Source organism: Protopterus annectens, chromosome 4.part0 (genome assembly GCF_019279795.1).
Source record: "Protopterus annectens isolate FY-2018-M chromosome 4.part0, PAN1.0, whole genome shotgun sequence".
Lineage (NCBI taxonomy): Eukaryota > Metazoa > Chordata > Ceratodontiformes > Protopteridae > Protopterus > Protopterus annectens.
The window spans coordinates 1,295,198,264-1,295,222,226 of record NC_056733.1 but is presented as its reverse complement, the minus strand read 5'-3'; the positions used below and the strand labels follow the sequence as shown (position 1 = coordinate 1,295,222,226).

The 23,963-nt window shown below is 41.5% G+C and overlaps 1 protein-coding gene across 3 annotated transcripts in view; it reads right to left on the bottom strand.

Moving 5' to 3' along the window:
- The window catches only part of KAT5 (lysine acetyltransferase 5), a 485,129-nt gene that overhangs the window by 276,299 nt on the left and 184,867 nt on the right, over positions 1–23,963 (bottom strand). For all 3 annotated transcript variants that reach the window (XM_044069174.1, XM_044069176.1, XM_044069175.1), the window contains exon 10: positions 22,780–22,920. In XM_044069174.1, the coding sequence (XP_043925109.1) occupies positions 22,780–22,920 (141 nt within the window). The remainder of the gene's footprint in view (positions 1–22,779; positions 22,921–23,963) is intronic.

Below are 23,963 nucleotides of genomic sequence, written 5' to 3'. Positions count from 1 at the left end.
GTTCTCTGCTTGAATGAGACAGTCGTCCAAGTAAGGATATATTTGTATACGTCTGTTTGCAAAATGCAATTACTGGTGCTAGGCACTTTGTAAAGACCCTGGGCGCAGTAGATAAGCCAAAGGGCAATGCAGAGAATTGGTAATGCATTAAGCCAGCCTTGAATCTGAGGTATCTTCTGCACGATTGTCTTATTGGGACATGCAGGTATGCCTCTTTTAGGTCTAAAGTCACCAGCCAAGCATTCTTGCCCAGCATGGGCAGAAGCTGCCGTAAAGTCAGCATTTTGAATTTTGGAATGTCCAGGTATGTGTTTAAAATCGATAAATCCAGTATTGGCCACCAGGCCTTCTCCTTTCTGGGTACCAAGAACAGTCGAGTAAAAACCTTGTCCTTTTTCCTGTTCTGGTACTGTCTGAATGGTCCCCATATCCATGAGGGACGTAACCTGTTTCTGTGCCTCTGCCCATTGATTTTTTGGCAGATCTGGCCAACCATTTGCCATTGGCAGAGTGTGGAAATGGAATCTGTATCCCTGTGATACGATGTTAAATACCCACTTGTCCTGGGTTATTAACTGCCAATTTTGAGCAAAAAGTGCTAATTTTCCCCCCTATGGGTGCTGCCAAAAGATAAGTGCTTGGTGTAGGCAGAGGGAAGTCATTGGGATTGCTTTCTGTATGTTTGCGCTTTATCGCCTCCTGATTTGGAGGTGGAAGTGCCCCATTGCTTTGACCTGTATGAATCTTGCGCCTGGTATCTGGAACCCTTAGGGCATCTGGATTTGTCCCTTTGAGCTCTGTCTGACACAGGAAAGGACCAATTTTTGGTAGGCCAGTGTCTACTGAATCTTGGTGGCTGCACTTGTAAGAAGTCTTTAACAGTTTGCATAGACTTAGCTTTGTCTTCCATTTTCTTTAAAACCTCTTCTGCCTTAATACCAAACAGAGTATCATGCTGTAAAGGTGCATCTAGCAATTTAGCTTTAACATGATTAGGTAAATTTTGTTCCTTTAACCAGGCATGCCACCTAATCACAGATCCAGTAACTGCGGCCCTGCAGGAGGCCTCTAAGGAATCAAAACCACATTGCAAAGTATGCCTTCCAACTTGTTCAGCTGCATGCAATAATTCCGGCAATTCTTTATTTTCTGCACATTCTGAAATCAACATAATTTTCTGTTTCAGCAATTCCATGACATGTTGTTGGTACTTAAGCATATGAAACTGACAGTTTAAGGCCCTGATTGCCAAGGTTGCAGATGTATAAACCTTTTCTCCCCATCTGTCCAGTGCCCTTGAATCTCTGTCAGAGGGGGTAGGATTTTTTTGCTATTGAGGCTTAAACTCCCTTTGGACCCTGTGAAATAGTTTCAGGATCAGCAGCAGGGTTTCTAAATAAAAATGTATGTGAGTCAGGGACACTAATATCTTTCAGGCTTACTGGGAGCTGGAGGTAAGGAGTCAGGAGACCAACTTGACTCCGAAAACACATCATCCACAATGTCTAAAAGAGGGGGAATGGCTAAAGGCCTGTGCTGACAGAGAAGAAGGAAATCCCTGAGCCTCTTTTTTGATTCTGAGATGTCTGGACTCTCCCAGTGAAAATGTTCCCTCAAAGTATGCAAGGTTTCTCCAAATTAATAATCCTCAGGAGGAGATGCAGACGGAATAGACTCCTCAGCATCAGAATCCTCATAGGGAGGTATAGATAATTCCTGATCAGAAGAGGAATCAGAAGAAATAGAAACCTGATCTGAAGATTCATAATCAGTGTCTTGCCTAGGCCTCATCAGGAGGGGGATGGGTACCCCTGATCAAGGTAATAAGGTCTTCAGCCATTTTGATCATCTGTTTTTTAGGCATAGAGGCCTGTGCACGTGGCTCATGTGTCAGTTTTTTAGTTTTAGAAGTTGCTTTTGTCTTTGGTTTTGCAGCTGTCGCCGGTTTGATATACAAATGTTGAGGTCTGAATACACCCTCAGAAGCCAGTGCCTGCTTAGCGGCTCCGGACCCATCCGAGGGAGATACATCCGTAGGTCCAATACCTTGAGTATCTTTCAGCATGCCGGACTCCACATGGGTATTAGTAGAAGCCTGCGACTCAAAGGTAGCGGGTATCAGGGGCTGCGAAAGCACCTCACTGAGTACTGGCGACTGGCTTAGGAGAAGCTTCGTCGTCGGTTTTGGATCTCGACTGCCTTTCTCTGTCCTTTTATTTGCGTTTTTTATGTACTCCGGTAGTCGGATAGCTATCCGACGACAGTTCTTGGTAGTTAAATCTGTTTCCAAAATAAAGTATACCGATGCTTAATAGTGCGTTGGTTAAATCTAGCACAAAACCGACAGCCAGGCACATTGTGATCAGGGCCTAGGCAAGGAATACAGTATAAATGGAAATCCTTATGAGGTATTTCCTTCCCACAAGTAATACAATTATTAACTTTTTCTGACCGGTAAAAAGCAAGAAAAAAAGTTTCCCCAACGGGGTACTTAGCTTTAGTGAAGACTTCGGTTCTGAAGCTCAAACTCGAATATTTCAGTAGTCGGCCGACCGGCACTTGCGAAAGGCTTCTGCTTCAGGCACCGCGCGGCAAGAAAGACTAAAGAAAATGGCGTCGGCTGCATGTTTTATACCCTTGATGTCATGGAAGAGGAGACAGCAACTGACGCAGGACCCAAGACTTTGGAATTCAGGCCGACTGAGGGCAACCCTGCCAGCAGATTACCCAAATGTTATGATTGCAACAGTGAAACACGAAGAACATCATCAGTTTATCCTGCAAACAGGAAAATACTGTAAAAACTGTTTTTGGTCAAAATAGCTGAAGAAAGTTTTGTGGAGTTATTTTAAATTCCTGTTTGTTTCATAAGGAGACTGCACTTTTCCAAACACTGGTTTCTTCTGGTACTCTGAGGGGTGGAACATTTGATGTTCACTGAAAACTGTGGAAAGGCTGAACTAAAATGCTGAATCCTCTCTTTTGTCGTTTCTCATTTTGCCTAGAAAGCTGTAAACAGAGCAGTTTTAAACCTGGCAAACTCTTAACTGTTTTTAGCTCTACACAATAGTACAATACACACAAAAAATAACTTGCAGAGTTACCTACATTTTCTCTTCAGTAAAATAATTGCATTTATTTATTTAGCTTTGTTTGCTGAGGTAGTACACTGAGCAATACTTTTATTAAACACCTTTACTGAATTATCACTTGTAACATAGGCAAACTTACATTTATATAAAACCAATCAAACCATAATAAAAAGTTTACATTTACAAGTACTATATATCATGTACATTATTACATATCAGTTTAATAATGTTGAAAATAATATTTTTTGATCAAATACTCTAATCACTATGTTGAAAGTTGTAATGTTGGAATTTTACAATGTTGAAAATGACAACAGCGATGACAGACATTCGAACTTCAGCAATTCCATAATCGAAATTCTGTGTTTGTGCCCCCACATCCCCTGCAAATCAAATATACCAACTCAGAGATCGTATTACAGTGAGGAATAGGGTAAACTTCCTGATCTGCACTGTACTGCATTCTCCATTCATAACGCCTACCTCATATCAGTGAATGAATACTCACTTTCGCTAATTTAACTTCAATCACTTTCAGTTTGGCATTACGAAAATTTGACAAATCTCATTCGACCAACCCAGTTTCAAGTAAGTGATATTCCACATTATGATAGCACACCTTATATATCATATAATCTAAACAACATTATATAAATTATCGACAGACTACCTTCTCTTAAATCTTATTCTTCCTCCAAACCATTTTTCTGCGTGAATGGTTTCAAAAATTTCCATTTTTTTAAAACAAGAAATATCATTAAAATTATTATGATATAGGCAATAATACATTTATATAAATGAAAACAAACCAGAGTCACATATTTCTAGTTGCAAACATTATACATCACTTATAAAGTATCCAGTCATTTTCAGTCGAACACTACACAGCTTATTCAAATCCTGCCTTCGTTTACTCTTCATTCCTCCTCCAAAACATTATTCTGCATGTATTGATCCCACGATTCTTATTTTTTTCTATGTAATTTGCTCCTACCCTTTTCTAAAGATCTCCATTTCCAGTTGTTTTCTCTCTGTTAATATATAAAGTTGGTTTAGACTTTGATTTCCATTTTCTAGTAATTGCTTTTTTGGCAGCCACCATTAATTAGACTCAGCAAGGCCTTACTATATTAAGGCAATTCTGATTCTGTATCAAGCTGAAAAAAAGAATTTCCTTAGTTATACCAATTTGCGCACCCAATATTTCTGACAGAGTAGTCTGCAAGCAATTTTTAAAAATCTGTAAAGTCTTACACTCTCATAATATACGTTCCAAGTTTTCTCTTTCTTCCCAATCACATGTCCAACATTTGCCATCAACCCAAGGAAAAATTCTTTGGAGTCTTTTTGGGGTATAAAAATACCTATGTAAACACAATTTTCAAGATTTTGTTGCATATTTGGGAGTCATACATATAGCCCCCACTGTTTCTTTGTGCTTATCCAATCCTTTCTAACCTCCTCTGAGGGATTCTAATAGTTATCATGCAATATTTTATATGCTCTACTAATTATCCCTTTTTTAACAGCAGCTTCTGTTCTAGATTCTATCAAAAACTCTTACCAGTGCTGGTCTTTCGCTTATGATCCCCCATTCCTTTTTCTGTCTATACTCCGATATCAATCCTTGATAGGGAAGGAAATCTCCACCCTGCAGACCAAATAAATTATTGGCCACTTCCCATTCTATTACCTTTCCCTCTGTAATTACTTGGTCCGAATACCTTGGTTCATTTGCCATTTTTCTCTAGTAAATTCCAGCCCCCTCTTACCTACTGTCTGTATCCCTAATTACAGGCATCCCTATCGGCAGAATCTCCTTTCTCCATTCCTGTGTTGGCTTAGTTCTTAGACTTTCTGCTACTTTATGAATATAATATCCTGTATGGTTATTGTTATTCTTAAAGATTTGCATCCAAAACCCAGACTCTCCTTGTTTCTTGAGGTTCCCCATTTCACTGTCATCCCTTTCCACTTTGAATTATAGGTTTCTGCTTGTGTTATGTATAGGACCCTTTACTGTGTAGCTCTGAAATACTGCTTCAAATCAGGTAATCCCAAACTACCTTGTTTTTTTGTAAGGATCAGCTTATCCCAATTGACTCTTGCCCTCTTCCCTTCCCAGATAAAATCCTTTAACTTTTAGTTGCTATCGGCAACTTCTTTTCTGGTCGAGAAAAACATGTCTGAACTGCGCATAAAACTCAGAACCAAAAATAATTTTGACTGCTTGTATTTTGCTATCCATAAAACAGTTTCCAATTTCTCAGTTTTTGTATCATCTTTTTAGTCCATTCCCATATATCCTTGGTGGCCATAATAGAATCCTTTTTAATCCATACTTCTAAGTACTTCATTTTATCATGTCCCCATAAATACGAGTCCTGCTGTATCAATTTGTCCGTGGGTACATAGTTAACAGTTATCGCCTTTGTTTTATCCTCATTAATTTTGTATCCCACAAACACCTGAAACCGTCTAAAAATGTCCCACAACACTGAAATTTTCTTTTCTGGTTTTATCAGGTATACAGTAATGTCATCTGCAAATAATGCCAGCTTTTCTTGACTACTATACCAATTATATCCTGGAATTTCTGAGTCCCTTATTTTCTTTGCCAATTGTTCTAAATAGAACACAAATAACAAAGGGGAAGAGGACACCCCTGCCTGGTTCCTCTGCTCAATCAGAACTTATCAGAAAGAAACCCACCCACTTTAATTTTTACCTCTGATACCTCATAAGTCCTTGTAATCAACCTTACAATTTTATGAGGGAATGCAAATGCTTCAACTGCCCTACTCATAAAATCCCAGCTTACTCTGCTGAATGCTTTCTCTGCATCAAGATCCATGAACAATTGTGGTATTTTCTTACATTCTGCTACCCTCTGGATCATCACTGTTCTATTAATGTTGTCAAATGTTTGCCTCCCCTCCAAAAAACACACCGATCTATATCTTTTCCATTCTTTTGGCCATTATAGAAAAACACTTTATAGTCATGATTTAGAATTGTAATGGCCCTATAACATGCTGGATCTGATGGGTCTATCATTTTTAGGTATTTACAGCCACCACCACTTTCTTCCAGGATGTTGGGGTTTCTTCTCATTTCAAAATATTGTTAAACAAAACCTTCTAGATCTTTATCACGTTTTTTCCTCCTAGCTTCCAAAAGTCCAGTGGAATGCCATATATTCCTAGGGATTTTCCTGTAGACTGGATATACATCACGATTTTTATCTCGTCTCCTCCTCTCATAGGTTGGTACTAGGCCATCAGCCCTAGGACCTATACAAGCCACAACAATTCCCTGGCTATTTCTTCCCACAATATTTACTTCCCTGGACCCCTGTCTAGCAGGGCGACTGACGTGATCCCCGGGGTGAATTTACTTTCTCCCATCCAATCGTCAAGGTTCCTTTTGAAGAGGGCCAAAGAGGCACTCTGCTTGACATGTATGGGCAATCTATTCCAGAGTCTGGGGAGTCTCTGGGTCAGAAACCTATCCCTCCAGCATGTTTTGTTTATTGTGATATGGTTTAAATCCCTGGGGCATGTGGCTCTGAGGGATTGGGATTTCTTTAAGTGTAGCATGTGCAACAGCTCTGGGTTTAACATGGCCTTGTATGTTCAGCAGAGACCGCCTCTGAGTAGACGATATGCGACCAAGTATAGCTGAAATTTAAGGCGGTCAGCGTAGGGCATCTGCTTTAGGCCTGTGATTCTTTTAGTAAGGTATTTCTGCAGCCTTTCCAGTTGTTGCAGATGTCTTGAGAGGTACATACCAAATGGGGATGTTGTATTCTATAATGGGTCTCCTCCTATTCTGTTAGCAAATGGGCCACAACTACCTCTAACCTTGACATGTTTTAATTCTTACATAAAACATTTCCATTTGTACCTTTAGTTGATTTGCAGATTTCTCTTCTCTATACAGACTTTCATAAAATTTCCAAAATGTATCTAATACCTGTATCTCTGGTTATCTTCTTTTTTATAGGCTCCTTAAGCTTGGCAACAATCCTTTGTACTTTCTATTGCCACAGTCGTTCTGCTAAAAGTTTTTTTTCGCTGGAGTTATCATCAAAAACCTGTTGCTTAACAGCAGTCTTTCTAAACTCATGCATATTATCAGGGGAATCCCTTATTTTCTGTTTAGCAGTCTGCAAATGCTCCCCTTCTTGTTCTGGGAGATTCCCTCTATTCTGCAATACTTTAACCTTTGTCAGTCCCTCAATTCTTGCTATTTCCTGATCACATCTCCCTTTCTTTTATTTCCATAGTGTTTTTAAACTGCACTTTAATTTTATCCCAATCCCTAGATATATTTTCAGAAGGAATTTGTATCTTCCCTAATAACTCCCACAGAATTTCTGCTACCCATTCCTTAAAATTGCTTTCTTTTTCACAGATAAGTGGGTAAGTGTCAGGGATTCATTTCTATTTCATTACCCTGCATTTTTATTTATTATTGGCGCATGATCTGAAATAATTACTGGATGTGTATCAAAACTTAATTAAACGCATATGCTCCTGTGTGAACTATAACTTCTGTCTAGCCTAGCCCCATTTTTGTACCTTTCTGTTCTGGGTCCCCAGATACATACTCAGTGCTGCAAATCAAATTCCAGTTCTCACCTATAAGTAATTTTCCCTGGTGAAAGCCGATTATGTCTCCCAGAATTTTCTTAAGTTCCATTATAGCAGTTTTAGGTGGAATATAAATACATGTCAGTGTAATCCTCCTCCCTTACCAGTAGCCCCTTAGTACTACAAATCCATCATCTTTTTTTTCTTCTTCTTGTATAACCATTGGAGCTACTCTTGCAATTAATATAAGCACTCTCTTTTTCCGTTGTCCCGGATATTCCAATGAATAAGCATCCTCAAATTCTCTCTTTATAAAATTTACATTCTCAGTTCTTTCCAAATGTGTCTCCTCTAGCATACCTATTTGCAATGTGCATTTTTAATATAGTTCATTACGCTTTATTTTTGTATACATCTTTGAAATCATTCACATTTAAAGATAATAAAGAAATTATTATATTTAGAAGTTATGGATTACCACCTGTTACGTGCAACAGCATATTTTAAGGTCTAGTTTCAGCTTTTGTGTTATATGCATACACTAATGTTTGGCAGGTTGATCTTTTATACAGTTGCTTCTTTTCATATCCATTTGAATCTATGTCACATCTTACAAATTTTTTTGTTTTCATGAAAACCTTAAAAAAACACCCCCAGAACACCCCTAAAACCTGTTAACAGTAACACACAAAACTATATATATCTTTAAATATTGGCATTCAAACCTAATACAAATAACTGTCCCTGAATGAAAGCCATATTCATAGGCTTTAACCTACAACAAAGGTTACCCATGTTAAGACACATGGTACAGCCTATGCTTCTACTTCTACTAAGGGCTGTCTGTTTTTGTTTTAGCTTTATTCCTCTCGCAGATAAAAAAAAAAACACTTGAAAGCTTTCAAAAAACATCATTTCCTAGCCATTGAAAAAAAAGTATTCTGTTTTTATTACCTCCAAAGAGACACGAGAAGCAGATACACAGTTGCTTCTGCTTTACTCAGTGTGCACAAGGCAGAAGAGGAGTAATTATTTCCCACAAACCCTCTACTTTCTTCCACTTTTAGTAATTTGTCTTTCTGTCACAATTTTGTCTCACTGACTTTATAGAGGAAAACTTATATTCTGTGTTCTTTTTTTATTGGCTTCCCCTTAAAACGTGCTACTAGATCACGCCAAGGGCCTTAATCCAGTCATTCCACTATGCACGAGTAAGAAAAAGCATATACATTTATTTTGTATCATGTACTTTTCTCCAGACTTTTCTTCTCTTTTTTACACTGCAGAGCCTACATTTTTTGAAGAAAGAATAAGAAAAAAAATGGGGCACCTATTCAGTTTAGTAGCCCTATTACACTCAGAAAGAACTGAGAAAGCTTTACTTTATAGTATGCAGTTTGTGTCACACATTACAAAAATAATACTGTTAAGAACAAAATGTTGTTTTACTTGCAGTTAACTCTTTCCCCCCTCTTCCCCTCTCCTAAGTATTCCTCAAAACATTAATGACATGAAGTAATGCACATACTTTACAGTTCCCTACAAGTCAAGTCCAATATTTCCAGGTTTCCTGTTCTGTCATGTTTCAAACATAACTAATGCTTTGTACTCGCACAGTTGTCAAATTCTGAGTTGCTAGTTTTCTTCATGTTGATCTCCATCTCCAAAATCCAGTCTCTGCTTCAGTTCCAACACACTCCTGTTTTTTCTAGTCAACTATTGTATGCTTTTCTCTCTCTCTCTCAAGCATTTTCTTTTGGAACATTGGAAAAGGTTTCACTGACACAGTCTCTTTATTGGCTTTATTACCAGAAAATCAAGGAACATAATCTCCTTCTGTTTGATAGCTCACTTTTTGTTGTATAAACTTTTGTATTTCCTCCTTAGGATGTTCTACATCAAAAAATGATTCTGACCCTTCAGGAAGGAATATTCTGAAAATAGCTGGATATAGCAGCTTGAATCTCACACCTGCTTTTCAATATTTCCTGACTACTGGAATAAATTTACTTGTCTTCTGCCTGGTGTACACTGAGTAATCATTTTCCACAAACACTCTACTGTCTCCCACTTTTAGTACTTTGTCCTTTTGCCAAAGTTTTGTCAGAATCAAGTCTTTCTGCTGGTAGGATTGCATCTTTACTATTAAAGGTCTATGTTGGTTTCTCATGGCCAGGTTTAGAGCATACACACAATGCGCCCTTTCCATTAACAACTCCTGCTGTGGAATCATTTGCGCTTTCATAAAATTAATATAGTGTGCTCCTTCCAACTTCTCTGGTACAGTAGATAATCTCAGGTCTTCCCTACATGCTCTATCCTCCAATTATATATATTTTTCTAAACATTGCATCTTGAGCAGTCACATACTTAAGACAGCCTTTTCTGATGTTTGCAGTTTTATCACCTCATCTAAATATCTGTTTAAAGCTTCTTCCATTTTTTTCAGCTTTTTATTATTTGAGTTGATATACTACTTCAGTGTTTCATTTATTTTAATCAACTCTGAGTAACTTTGACTTTTTTTTTTCCTCTAGATTACTGGAAGTTATGTCTTGCTCCAAAGCTGGAGTTTGCACTGCTTTTTGCTGAACAGCTGCAGAATTCTTCCTTGACAGTGTTTTCTCCTCACCTTTTGTGACTGACTTTATTTCATGTTCTTTGTATTTATTTTTTGCTGGCATCCAGATAGTGCACATACCAGCCAGTTAGTGAAATTTACCCCAAAAAAGACAGGTTCACTGGGTTTCTTTTCTAAGTTTCTGTTTTAATACCAGGAGAGCTGAAATTAAGCTGTTACTCAGTGTACAGGCATCGCACACACTGATCAATAATGACTAATTGCAGGCTTAGCCCAGGTGAAAAAAACAAAGCATTTCACAAACAAAAAATACAGAACTATAAGCAATAACAGAGTAGTTCAGACTAGCTGCATAGAAATAACGACGTATACACATTCTAGTGAACAAGGACAGTGCAGTGTACAATCAAGAAGTGTGTAATGTACAATATATACGTTAGTTTCTAAAGTGGGTCAATTTTCAGTGAATCATAAGTGACAAGAATACACTTGGAAAGGAGATGTTAGGCTATATATTATGTTGAAGCAGGAGCATTTGGCTTGGATGAAGTGCTTTTTTGAGTTGCATTCTGATTTTGGAATATGTGTTGACTTCTTACATATTGATGGGGAGAGGTTACCAAGAAGTAGGTGCTTGAGAGATGTAATTGTGTGATCATGTTTGTATAATCTCATTACTCCTAGAACCAAAGTCAACAGCACTGCACATGATGTTCTTTGTGTTTCACTGCTGCAGTCATCACATTAGGGTTATCTGCCTGCCGGTAGTCCTCAGCCATTCTGAATACCAGTCTCGGATTCCTGCATCAGATGCTGTCTCTTCTTCCATGACGTCAGGTATATAAAACATGTAGCCGACGCCATTACATCAGTTTTTCTTGCCCCAAATGTTAGGTGCCCCCTCAGTGGGAAGCAATTATATATTATGGTACACCTCCAACAAAAAGCAAACACACCAGAAAACTTAAATACACTAAACAAGAAGGAAAGGTAGAGCCAAGAGAAGAAGTCAGGGGGCTGGAGGGAGGGTAACCAGGACTACAACAGTGAATACACACTCAGACATCTACATTTATGGTAAGTGTACACAACTGTACTATGTTCTTCATGTTTCACTGTTGCAGTCATCACATTTGGGTTGATTCCCAAAGCTAAGGAAGGGAGGAGAAAGTTAGAGAGCATTAGGGCCAGCTATTAAGCCCTGCAAGACTACAGTGGCAAAACCAGCTCTGGATAGAAAAAATAGGAATGTGGTGAAGGTATGTACAGAGCTCCAGGGTAGCAGCTTCTAGGATGCCCCTGGTAGGGACTCCTCTGAGAAAGGCTACAGAGGTTGATGCAGCCCTGGTGGAATGTGATCTTATCCCCGGTGGTGTAGGTTTTCCATAGTGCTTGTAGCAGAAATAAGTGCAATGGGCTATCCATTTAGAAATGGTTTGCTTTGAAATGGCCTTCTCCTCTGCTCCTGCAGCAAAGCCAACTAGCAGCAGTTCAGATTTTCTGAGAGGCTTAGTCCTGTCCAAATAAAATCTAAGTTGTCTGTGCATGTCCAAAGAGTGTAGTATCCGTTCTCTGTTGTTTTGTGGATTAGGGAAAAAGGTAGGCAAATGAATGGACTGATTTAGGGCCACACTAGACACCACATTGGGCATAAAGGAAGGACTGGTCCTGATGGAAACCCTGCCTGCATGGAAGACAATGAAGGGTTCCACTGCCATGAGGGCATGCAATTCAGACACTCTTCTTGCTGAAATGATGGCTAGAAGGAAGGTTGTTTTCCAAGAAAGGAATTTCAACTCTACAGTTGCAGCTGGCTCAAACGGAGGGAGAGTGAGCTTTTCCAATACAAAGTTAAGGTCCCAGTCTGGAGTAAGGGCTCTCCTGGGGGGTTCTTAAGTTTTTGGCCCCTCTAAGAAATTGCTTTAGCAGGGGGTGAGAGAAGAGGTGTGGCTCAGTATTATAATGTGCTGAAATGGCAGAGGCATGAATTTTAATTGACAAGAAGGATAGGCCCTTGTGGAGCATTTCTGTTAAATACTGAAGAATATGAGGTAAGTTGGGCACCGTTGTGCCCATCCCCTGAGTCTGGCTCTAAGAACAGTATCTTTTCCACTTTTCAGCATAAGATTTTCTAGTACTAGGCCTTCTTGCCTCCAGAATGACATCTTGTACTTGCTTACTGAGGGATGCTATTGGAGAGCTCAAGGAATTAGCCAGGCTGCAAGGTTTAGGGTTTGAAGCTGAGGGTGCAGAATCTGGCCCGCCTTCTGGGACAGCAGGGAAGGGGTCTGAGGCAGGTGCCATAGTTCTAGCAGTGTCATACTGCGCAAGAAGGGGTACCAGTGCTGGCGTGGCCAGTCTGGTGCAATCGGTATTGTGCTTGGCTTGTCTTGTTTGATCTTTAGCAGAACCTTCGAGAGGAGACGCAGAGGGGGAAAGGCATAAACCGAGACTTTCTCAGGTAAAGGACAGGGCATCCCTTTCCAAGCTTGACTGTGGGAAGTCCTTGTGCAGAATTTGTCCAATTGGTAGTTCTGAGGGGAGGCAAACAGGTCTACATTTGTTCCACAAGAGATTGAATATCTTTGGTTCCAGTTTCCATTCGTGTGGGTCCATGAGATTTCTGCTTAGGTCGTCTGCCAGTGAATTTAGCTTGCCTGGCAGGAACTGAGCTTGTAGGTGCACTTGGAAACTCAAGGCTGTGTTCCACAGAGCCATGGCTAGTCTGCAGAGAGGGTACGAGTGGGTTCCCCCCTGCTTGTTTATGTACCACATAACTGTGGTGTTGTCTGTCTTTACCAATAATTGCCCTGGAAGGATGCAGTCTTTGAAGGCTGTCAGGGAATTCTGTACAGCTAACATTTCTTTTTGGCTGATATGCAGGTGTATCCGTCTCTGGTTCCATTTGCCCTGAATGCACTGCCCTGCCAAGTGAGCCCCCATGCACAGTCTGATGCGTCTGTTAGGGTTTGGGCGGCAGGGGGTAGAGTGAAAGGGAGCCCCTTGTTGTGGTAGCAGGCCTCTACCGACCAAAGGAACTCTGACTTTATACAAGGAATGATAGGAATCATTGATTCCAGGTCCTGAGAATGTTGACTCCATAGGCTTTTTAGATACCATTGTAGTTTCCTCATATGCAGTCTTGCATATGGAAATAGTAGCATGGAAGAGGCCATGAACCCCAGGGCTTGCAGAATTTTCCTTGCAGATAGCTGGGGCTTTGTGGCCAAAAGTTTGAAGTAGGTTGTCAAATAAACTTGTTTCTCTGGAGTGAGGAAAGCCATCTGGGAAGTTGTGTTCAAGCTTGCTCCCAGGAATACAATCTGTTGGCAGGGTACTAGGTGAGATTTCTTTTCGTTTATGGTGTACCCCAGGGAGGTTAGAAGTTTCTTTACGAATGCCAGATGTTTTAATAGCAAGTCCTGGCTTTCTGCCTGAATCAGACAATCGTCTAAGTATGGATATATTTGAATATTTCTCTGCCTGCAAAGTGCAATGGCTGGAGTTGGACACTTTGTGAATACCCTGGGCACAGTAGATAAACCAAAGGGAAGTGCAGAGAACTGATAGCGCATGGAGCCTGCCCTGAAGCATTGGTATTTCATGCAAGATTCCCTTATTGGAATGTGCAGGTAAGCTTCCTTTAAGTCTAAGGTTGCCAACCAGGCATCTCTGCCTAGCATAGGAAGCAGCAATTGAAGTGTTAGCATTTTGAATTTTGGGATTACCAGGAAGGTGTTTAGAATAGAGAGGTCCAGGATAGGACCCCAGGAGCTGTCTTTTCTGGGTACCAGGAAAAGTCTTGAATAAAACCCTTGTCCCCTTTCTTCTGCTGACACAGGTTGAATAGCCCTGATACTTAGAAGAGACAGAACCTGCTGTTGGGCCTCCGCCCATTGGTTTGGGGGTAGGTCTGGCGAACTGTTTGGGGTTGGTAGGGTGTGGAAGTGGAATCTGTATCCTTGAGAAACTATATTTAAAACCCATTTGTCCTGGGTAATGAGTTCCCAGGTTTTTGCATGCAGGGCGAATTTTCCTCCTAAGGGAGCAGGCAGTTGAGCAGGGCTTGGAGGGGTTAAGGGTAAGTCATTGTGCCATTTTTCCGTAGGGGTGTGCCTTACTACTCCCTGCTTTGGAAGTGGGTGCCCCCCACTGCTTAGGCCTGTGCACAGCCTGAGACTGTAACCTGGGTGGTCTGCTGTTCCTGGGTTTGGACTGAGAAGGCCTGGAAGAGACAGGAAAGGACCAATTCTTAGAAGACCAATGCCTGCTAAATCTGGGAGGCTGTACCTATAGGAAATCTTTAACAGTTTGCATAGATTTAGCTTTTTCCTCCATCCTTTTGAGGACTTCTGCTTTGTTGCCAAACAAGCAGTCTTGGTTTAAGGGAGCATCCAGTAATTTAGCTTTAACATGATCTGGCAAGTTTTGCTCCTTAAGCCAAGCATGCCTTCGAAGTACAGACCCAGTGACAGCAGCCCTGCAAGATGCTTCTAAAGAGTCAAAACCACATTGCAAAGTATGTTTACCAACTTGTTCTGCAGAATGCATTTAATCCTGTAATTCTTTGTGTTCAGCACAGTCAGGAATCAACATCATTTTCTGTTTAAGTAGTCCCATAATATGCTGCTAGTACTTTAACATATGAAACTGGCAACTTAAAGCCCTAATGGCCAAAGTAGCAGAAGTGTACACATTCTTACCCCATATGTCCAGGGCTCTAGAATCCCTATCAGAAGGGGTAGGATTTTTGGCAGCAGTAGCCTTAATGCCCTTTGGTCCTTGGGAAATGGTCTGGATCCGCAGTAAGATTCTTGAACAGGAACTTGTGAGAGTCAGGTACTCTGTAATACTCTTCAGGTTTTCTGGGAGATGGAAGTAAAGTGTCTGGGGAAAGGCTAGATTCCAGGAAAGCATCATCTACAATGTCCAGAAAGTACAGTTTTGTACCTACCATAAATGTAGATGTTCGAGTGCTAATACAGCTGCAGTCATAACAGATGGGTTCTCCTGCCGTCAGGCGGGTCCTTGGTCGGCCGAATTCCAAAGTCTAGGTCTGGCGTCGGTTGTCGTCGCTTCTTCCCTGACGTCAGTGCGACAGGGGTATAAAAGAACCAGCCGACGCCATTTTCTTCAGTTTTTCTTGCCCCAGATGTCAGGTGCCCCCAGAAGGAAGGCAATACATAAATTTGTGTAATAAAGCAATGCCATATAATCAAAATACAGTAGTGCAAGCAAATACACCATGAATGAATACCCCAATCAGGTTGTATGAGGAGGTGTTAGCCAATAGGCCTGTCCCAAGAGGGGAAGGAGGGAGGGAAACCTGGACTGCAGCTGTATTAGCACTCGAACATCTACATTTATGGTAGGTACAAAACTGTACTATGTTCATCGTGCATACAGCTGCAGTCATAACAGATGGGTAGAATCCCAAAGCTAAGAAAGGGGTGGTAGGCACTAGGTGGAACTAGGAGGAGCCAGAATGCCCTGCAAGACTGCAGTGGCAAAGCCTGCTCTAGATTTGGAGTATGATGGAAGGTGGTAGTGCTTGGAGAAGGTATGCACAGAACTCCAAGTGGCTGCTTCCAAAATATCTTTGGTAGGAACTCCTCTGAGGAAAGCTGCAGAGGTAGCCGTGGCCCTTGTGGAGTGAGATCTGATGCCTGTAGGTACAGTTTTGCCATGAAAAGAATAACAAAAGCGTATGCAGTGGGCTATCCATTTTGAGATTGTCTGTTTGGAAATTGACTTCCCTTGAGCTCCTATAGCATAGGACACAAAGAGCTGTTCTGATTTTCTGAAAGGCTTTGTTCTGTCCAAATAATAACGCAGATGTCTGTGGATGTCCAAGGAATGTAGTAATCTCTCCCCTTTGTTTTGAGGATTAGGATAAAAGGTAGGTAAGTGTATAGCCTGATTCAAAGCTACCCTGGATACCACTTTTGGCATAAAGGATGGGTTGGTTTGCAAGGAAACTCTGTCCTGATGGAAGATGATAAAAGGCTGCACAGCCATGAGAGCTTGTAGTTCCGATACCCTACGAGCTGAGGTAATAGCCAGAAGGAAAGCTGTTTTCCAGGACAAATATTGCAAATCTGTTGAGGCAGCTGGCTCAAAAGGGGGCAAGGTCAGCTTTTCTAGAATGAAATTGAGATCCCAAGCAGGTATTGGTTGTTTCCCTGGGGGTTTTAGATTCTTAGCCCCTCTGAGGAACTGTCTTAAGAGGGGGTGAGAGAATAAAGGTGGATCAGTGTTGTATTCTGCAGAAATGGCTGAGGCATGGATTTTGATAGAGGAGAATGAAAGTCTACTGCTTAGCAGCTCAGCTAGATACTGTAATATTTGAGGTAAATTAAGTTTTCCAGGATTCTGGCCCTTTTTCTCATTCCAGGCACAAAACCGTTTCCATTTTGCGGAGTAAGCTTTTCTAGTAGATGGCCTTCTGGCCTCCAAAATGACATCCTGCACCTCCTTGGAGACTAGGGTCTGTTGTGATGTTAAGGAATCTTCCATGCGACTAGATTGAGTGTTTTCAGCTGACTGTGAAGAGTTTTGAAGCTGTGCTGAGTCAGAAGAAGAGGCATTAGAGGCAGGTTCCATGGTGGGGAATGCGTCAGTCTCCTCAGGAGTGGGTACCAGTGTTGTCCTGGCCAGTCTGGAGCAATGAGAATCATCTTTGGTCTATCTGCTCTGGTTTTTAATAGAACTTTGGGCAGCAGAGGAAGAGGTGGGAAGGCATAAACTGTCATTGTTGTCCAACTGAAAGAGAGAGCGTCCACTCTCCAGGCCTTTGGATGAAAAATCCTTGAGCAGAATTTTGTCAATTGGTGATTTTTGTGGGAGGCAAAGAGATCTATGTCTGGCCTTCCCCATGCTTGAATTATCTCTGTAAAAACTTGAGGATGCAACTTCCATTCGTGTGGATCTGTCATATTTCTGCTTAGGTTGTCTGCCAGCGTGTTTTCCTTTCCTGGCAAGTACTGTGCTTGAAGTTCGATTTGTAAGTCCAGAGCCATGTTCCAAGGTGACATGGCCAGCCTGCATAGGGGGTATGAATGGGTTCCTTCCTGTTTGTTTATGTACCACATTACTGTGGTGTTGTCTGTCCTTATCAATAGTTGACCTGGATGCAGAAGGTCTTTGAAAGCTATACTAGCATTTATTACTGCTAGCATTTCCTTTTGATTGATGTGAAGGTGCTTTTCTTTTTGGGACCATTTGCCCTGAATGCACCGATCTGTCATGTGCGCCCCCCCAGGCGTAGTCCGAGGCATCTGTTGTGATGACTTGATTTGCTTGAGGCTTGCTGAATGGGAGACCTGCGTTTGTTTGGCATGCTTGAGCCCACCACAGAAATTCCTTTTGAAGACATGGAATTAGTGGTATTATTGTTTCCAAACTGTGGCTGTGTTGAGACCATAGGTTTTTCAGGTACCATTAAAGTTTCCTCATATGCAGCTTTGCACATGGGATTAGTAGTATGCAAGATGCCATGAATCCCAGAGCCTGCAGGATTTTCCTTGCAGTCAGCCTGGTGAAATTTGCTAGTGTTCTGAAGTATTGAGTTAGTTGCCCCTGCTTCTCTGGCGTGAGGTAGGCCATCTGGGTGTTTGTGTCCAAGTTGGCACCCAGGAAAATTATTTTCCGAGAGGGTATTAGCCTTGATTTCTTTTTGTTGACTGTGTATCGCAGAGAATTCAACAACATTATTACATAAGCCAGATGTTTCAGAAGTATGTGCTTGCTGTCCACTTGAATCAGGCAGTCGTCCAAATAGGGGTATATTTGTATCCCTTGGAGTCTGCAGTAGGCAATTACTGATGCCAGGCATTTCGTGAATACTCTGGGCGCAGTAGATAAGCCAAAGGGCAATGCAGAGAATTGATAATGGGTTGAACCTGCAAGAAATCGGAGGTATCTTCTGCAATTATGTCTGATTGGGACATGCAGGTATGCCTCCTTGAGGTCTAATGTTACCAGCCAAGACTCCTTGCCCAGCATGGGAAGAAGCTGCTGTAAAGTGAGCATCTTGAATTTTGGTACGAGTAAAAATGCGTTTAGGATGGATAGGTCCAAAATAGGTCTCCAATCTTTTCCCTTCCTTGGTACCATGAATAGTCTGGAATAAAAACCTTGACCCTGTTCGTGAGTAGGTACCTCTTGAATAGCTTTCATGTCTATGAGATCTGAAATTTGTCTTTGTGCCTCTGCCCTTTGATTGTGTGGCAGGATTGGCATGCCTCTCATTTTTGGAAGGGTGTGAAAATGGAACCGGTAGCTTCTGTTTATAATGTCCAGGATCCATTTGTCTTTTGTGACAATATGCCAATTTTTTGAAAATAATGCCAGTTTTCCACCTAAGGGTGCTGCCATTTGAGCCTTGCTTGGCATGCAAAGGGGAAAGTCATTGGGCTTACTTTCTGAATGGCTGCAAACTATCCTCACCACCTCTTTGTGTAGGAGCTTGCCATTGTCTGCCTCTAAACGATCCTTGGGATTGCCCTCTGTCCCTCGGGCGCCTGTATCTACCTCTTTGGGGTCTGTCCGTGGCTGGAAAGGACCAATTTTTGGAAGGCCAATTTCTACTGAAACGTGGGGGTTGTACCTGTAGAAAATCTTTCACTGTTTGCATTGATTTAGCCTTTTCCTCCATTTTCTTTAATACCTCCTCAGCATTAGCACCAAATAATACATCCTTTTGTAGAGGGGCATCTAGTAATTTAGCTTTGACATGATCTGGTAAGGTTTGTTACTTGAGCCAGGCATGTCTACGCATGACTGATCCTGTAACAGCAGCTCTACATGAGGCCTCTAGAGCATCAAAACCACATTGCAAGGTATGTTTACCCACTTGTTCTGCACTATGCATCAAATCCTGCAACTCCTTCAAGTCTGGTTGTTCAGGTTGTGACATTTTACTTCTCAATTGTGATAACAGAAACTGTTGGTACTTTAGCATATGGAACTGGCAGTTTAATGCCCTCATGGTTAAGGTGGCCGAGGTATATACCTTTTTCCCCACCTTTCTAAGGATCTGGAATCTCTCTCGGAAGGTAATGGATTTTTAGCAGTGGAGGCCTTAATTCCCTTGGGGCCCTGTGAGATAGTTTCTGGGTCAGCAGCATGGCTTTTGTATAGAAATTGGTGCGAGTCCGGAACCCGGTAGTACCTGTCAGGCTTGACTGGGGCTGGAGGTAAAGAATCCGGGTTAAGGCAGGCCTCCGAGTACACATTATCTAGTATGTCCAAGACAGGAGGTATAGCCAGAGGCCTGTGCTGAGGTAGCAAGAGAAATTCCCTAAGCCTTTTCTTGGAATCTGAGTACTCTTGGCCTTCCCAGTGGAAGTGTTCCCTTAAGGTATGCAAGGTTTCCCCAAATGAGTAATCCTCTGGGGGGGATACAGAGGGAATGGACTCCTCTGCATCAGAATCTTCAAAAGGGGAGTAAGAATGTTCCTGTTCATCAGAGTGCTCTGATATAATGGAGGCCTGATCAGAGGAGGGATTCTTCCTCCACTCTGGGCCTTTGTCCGGGAGTTAAGAACCCCTGATAAGAGTAATTAAATCCTCAGCCATTTTAAGCATCTGTTTTTTAGGCATGGGGCCTGGAGATGGGCCCTGTGTAGCTTGTCTCTTAGAATGCATGGCTGCTTTAGACTTAGTGAAAGCCTTGATGGAAAAAGAAGAGGAAGGTCTGAAGACACCTTGAAAGGAGGCAGACCTGTCTACATTTTGAGATTCACCACCAAGAGTGGCTTCGGTATCTGTAGTCGGGGTGTGGGCCGAGAAGCCTGCGACCTCGGGCACAGAAGACACCGCCAATGAAGTGTCATCGGTAGTCAGGGGCTGCGTAGGCGCCTCGCTGAGAACCGGACCACCTGTAGTCGGCTTTGGCGTGGTGTCGGTAGAGGCCGCAGACCTCGTGTGTCGGTCCTTATCTTTGCGCTTTTTAGACAAAACTGGAGTCGGAGTATCCGACAACATAATATAGTTAAATTTTTTGCCAAAATAATGCTGGGCGAACTCCGCCCGACGCTTAATGGTGCGTTTGTTGAATGTAGCACAAAAGCGACAAACCGAGACTTCGTGGTCTGGGCCTAAACAAGGAATACAGAGGGAATGAAAATCCTTATGCAGTATTTGCTTCGCACATGAAATACAATTATTAACTTTGTCTGACATCGGTCTGAGGCAAGAAAAGTTTCCCCAACGGGGTACTTAGCTTTCAAGAAGACTTTGGTTGCAAAATTTTCGTAATTTCAGGAGCTGGCCGACCGGCACTTGCAAACTGCTTCTGCTTTGGGCACCGCGCGGCAAGAAAGACTGAAGAAAATGGCATTGGCTGGTTCTTTTATACCCCTGTCGCACTGACGTCAGGGAAGAAGTGACGACAACCGACGCCGGACCTAGACTTTGGAATTCGGCCGATCGAGGACCCGCCTGACGGCAGGAGAACCCATCTGTTATGACTGCAGCTGTATGCACGATGAACATCAGGAGGGAGAGCTAAAGGCCTGTGTTGAGGAAGGAGCAAGAATTCCCTAAGCCTCTTTTTGGAGTCAGAGTAATCTTGGCTTTCCGAGTGGAAATGCTCCCTAAGAGTGTGCAAGGTTTCACCAAAAGAAAAATCTTCTGGAGGGGAAGCAGAGGGAATGTAATCCTCTGCATCAGAATCCTCATAGATAGATAAGGGCAAATCCTGGTCATCAGAAGGAACAGAAATATCAGATTCCTGATCAGAAGAATCAGAAGGAAATTCAGTTCTAGGTCTCTTAGAGGGGGAAGGCTGGCTTCCCCTAATTAATGTAATAAGGTCTTCAGCCAGTCTAAGCATTTGTTCTTTAGGCTTATGGGCCTGAGCATAAGATCTGGATGTCGGTTTTCTAGGCGTGTATCAAGTTTTAGGCCTGGATGAAGAAGATGGCGTTGGTTAAAAAATGCAAGTCTGTAGGCCTGAATACACCCTCAGAAGCCGATGCTGCACAGCGGCTCCAGACACATCCAAGATAGAGACATCCGCAGGTTCCATAGTCGAAGAAGCATCTCGCGGCATACCGGACTCCGAATGGGTCTCAGTAGAGGCCTGTGCATCTGAGGTAGCAGGTATCAGGAGCTGTGAAAACACCTGGCGACTAGCTTAACGGAAGCGTCGTCGGCAGTTTTAGACTTATGTGGTCTGTCTCTGTCTTTATCTTTACGTTTTTTAGAAAGATCAGTAGTTGGATGGCTTAACGAAGCCATTTCGGAGTACTGATACAGAGTACCAAAATAATTTGCTGCAAAGATAGCCCGACGACGAATAGTTCGGGGGTTGAACAAGGCACAAAACAGACAGCAAGGAACGTCGTGGTCTGGGTCTAAGCAAAGGATGCAGTACAAATGAAAACATTTATGAGGTATTGGCTTTCCATAGGTAAGACAATTATTAACTTTTACTGACATCGGTTGGAGCAAGAAAAAAGACCCCCACAGGGTACTTATCTTTTTTGAAGACTTCGGTTCAGAAACTCGAAAATGAAAATTTCAGGAGTTGGCCGACCGGCACTTGCAAACTGCTTCTGCTTCGCGCACAGCACGGCAAGAAAGACTGATGTAATGGCGTCGGCTGCATGTTTTATACCCCTGACGTCATAGAAGAAGAAACAGCATCCGACGCAGGAATCCAAGACTCTGGTATTCAGGCCGGCTGAGGGCTACCTGCAGGCAGATAACCCTAATGTGATGACTGCAACAGTGAAACACCAAGATCATCATGTGCAGTGCTGTTGACTTTGGTTCTAGGGATAATGAGATTATACAAATGTGATCACACAACTACATCTAGTTGAGAAAATGTTTTCCAATACACTTAAAATATGTCTCTCTTATCATCAGTATTTTTAGACCAGTACATGTCAAAATGTGGTGATACACATAATTATAAAATATCTAGAAAGAAACCTGACACTTCATTTTAAAGAAGAGATGATTAACTTTGGATCAAGATTTGCAAACCATTGTTTTCAAGAATCTTTGTTAATGATCACAACATTTGCAGTTTTCTGCCAAAGTATGAGTGACAGAAACAGATGTAACTCTACAGATACAGGCCATGAGGAACAAGCAAAATATTACAAATTGAAAGAAAATCATATAACCAAATGACATTTTCAGCTCACAACAATGAAAATTAAGGGTATAAAATTATGCTTTAAACATGCAAAAATCAATGCATAGAAACTTTATTAGAGAAAATCCTATTAGTATTAATTACTACTAGTGGTAGTAATGATAACACGACCATATTACAAAAAGCAAATCTTAAACAATAATATTTGAAACTCAGGGTGTTGAATGAAGTTTTGGCTTTTCACTCTTCAGAAATAATGTTACACTTTTTTTTTTTTTTTTATCAGGGTTTGATCTTTCCCTAAAAGTGCACAGAACTTGTCAGATTTCCAGCTATAAAAGGAGAATTAGGGCATTAACAAGCACAGTGGAATGTGATAAAAACAAACAAAAAACATACCTTTGAGAAGTAACCAACAATATGGAAACCTTTGCTGTCGTATTCAGTCATGACATAGAAAAGGAAGGGGTCTGTGTCATAATAAAGTGTTTTGTGATCCAAAAAGCATTTTGCTAGAAGACACAGGTTCTGAGAATAGTTCTGTATTAGAAGAATTTAAAGTCATAGTTAGATCTTAAAGCATCAAACATTTACATCTAACAATGGCAGGTTCTATGCACAGTAATTATCCATGTTAAAATACAAAAGTTTAAAACACCTGGTTCCCATCCATATCCTGGTACAGATATAGGAGGTATTCACCACAACAAAGAAAAGGTACTAATGCAGCAATGTTATAATAAGGGGGCTTCTAAATATTAATGGCAGTTGTTGCCCACCTTGATGTTCAGTCAGTCAAACAGCTCCCTGCAAAATGTCAGCCACGTCTCTTATGCTATTGATACCCTGGTGTCCGGGGTCATGTGACCCACATAATAATAAGGGTGTACTTCAACTAACTAAAGCATCAGTTACTGATGCCAAACTTAGACAAGTTGCCACTAGCCCAATTGACTACCAAATACTTACTTAAAAAAAAAAAAGAACTGTAAAGTGTTTTTTCCGGGGGTGGGGTGGGGAGTCTCATACCTCTGATCACTATATAAATGACATCAAAGATCACACTAACTCAGAAAAAGGCTTTTATTCACCTTTTTCCAAGCTATTGTGACCTCACGGGTATAATAATGGGAGACCAGGGGTGTGTGGGCAGAGGCCCCACACATGGGGGGGGGGGTGTAGCTATCCTGCAAAAAACAGTTATAAGTAAATTGTACTGAAAATTATACAATAAAAGGCTACGTTTACGCAAAAATACACGATGATTGGATACAACAGTCAGAGTGTTTGGTTAGTTGATCAGAGGGTAGCTTCAACTCTTTTTACACATCTTCCACACTCCAAAAACTGTGAAAATCGTCAATTCAGCTCACTTTCTCTGCCCTTCAAAGTGGAGACTTTAAAATATAAAAAAAAACTACTTTTACATGGAGAAATACAACATAATATAATACATGCCCATAAAAGCAGTTCCATACCACACCACATTTTGTAATTTCTTACCTCCTCCTCCTGAAATGGACATCTTTGTTAGAGCTTAGTAAATTCACTCTTCTCTGATACTCGTGGTAAACAAGTTCTTA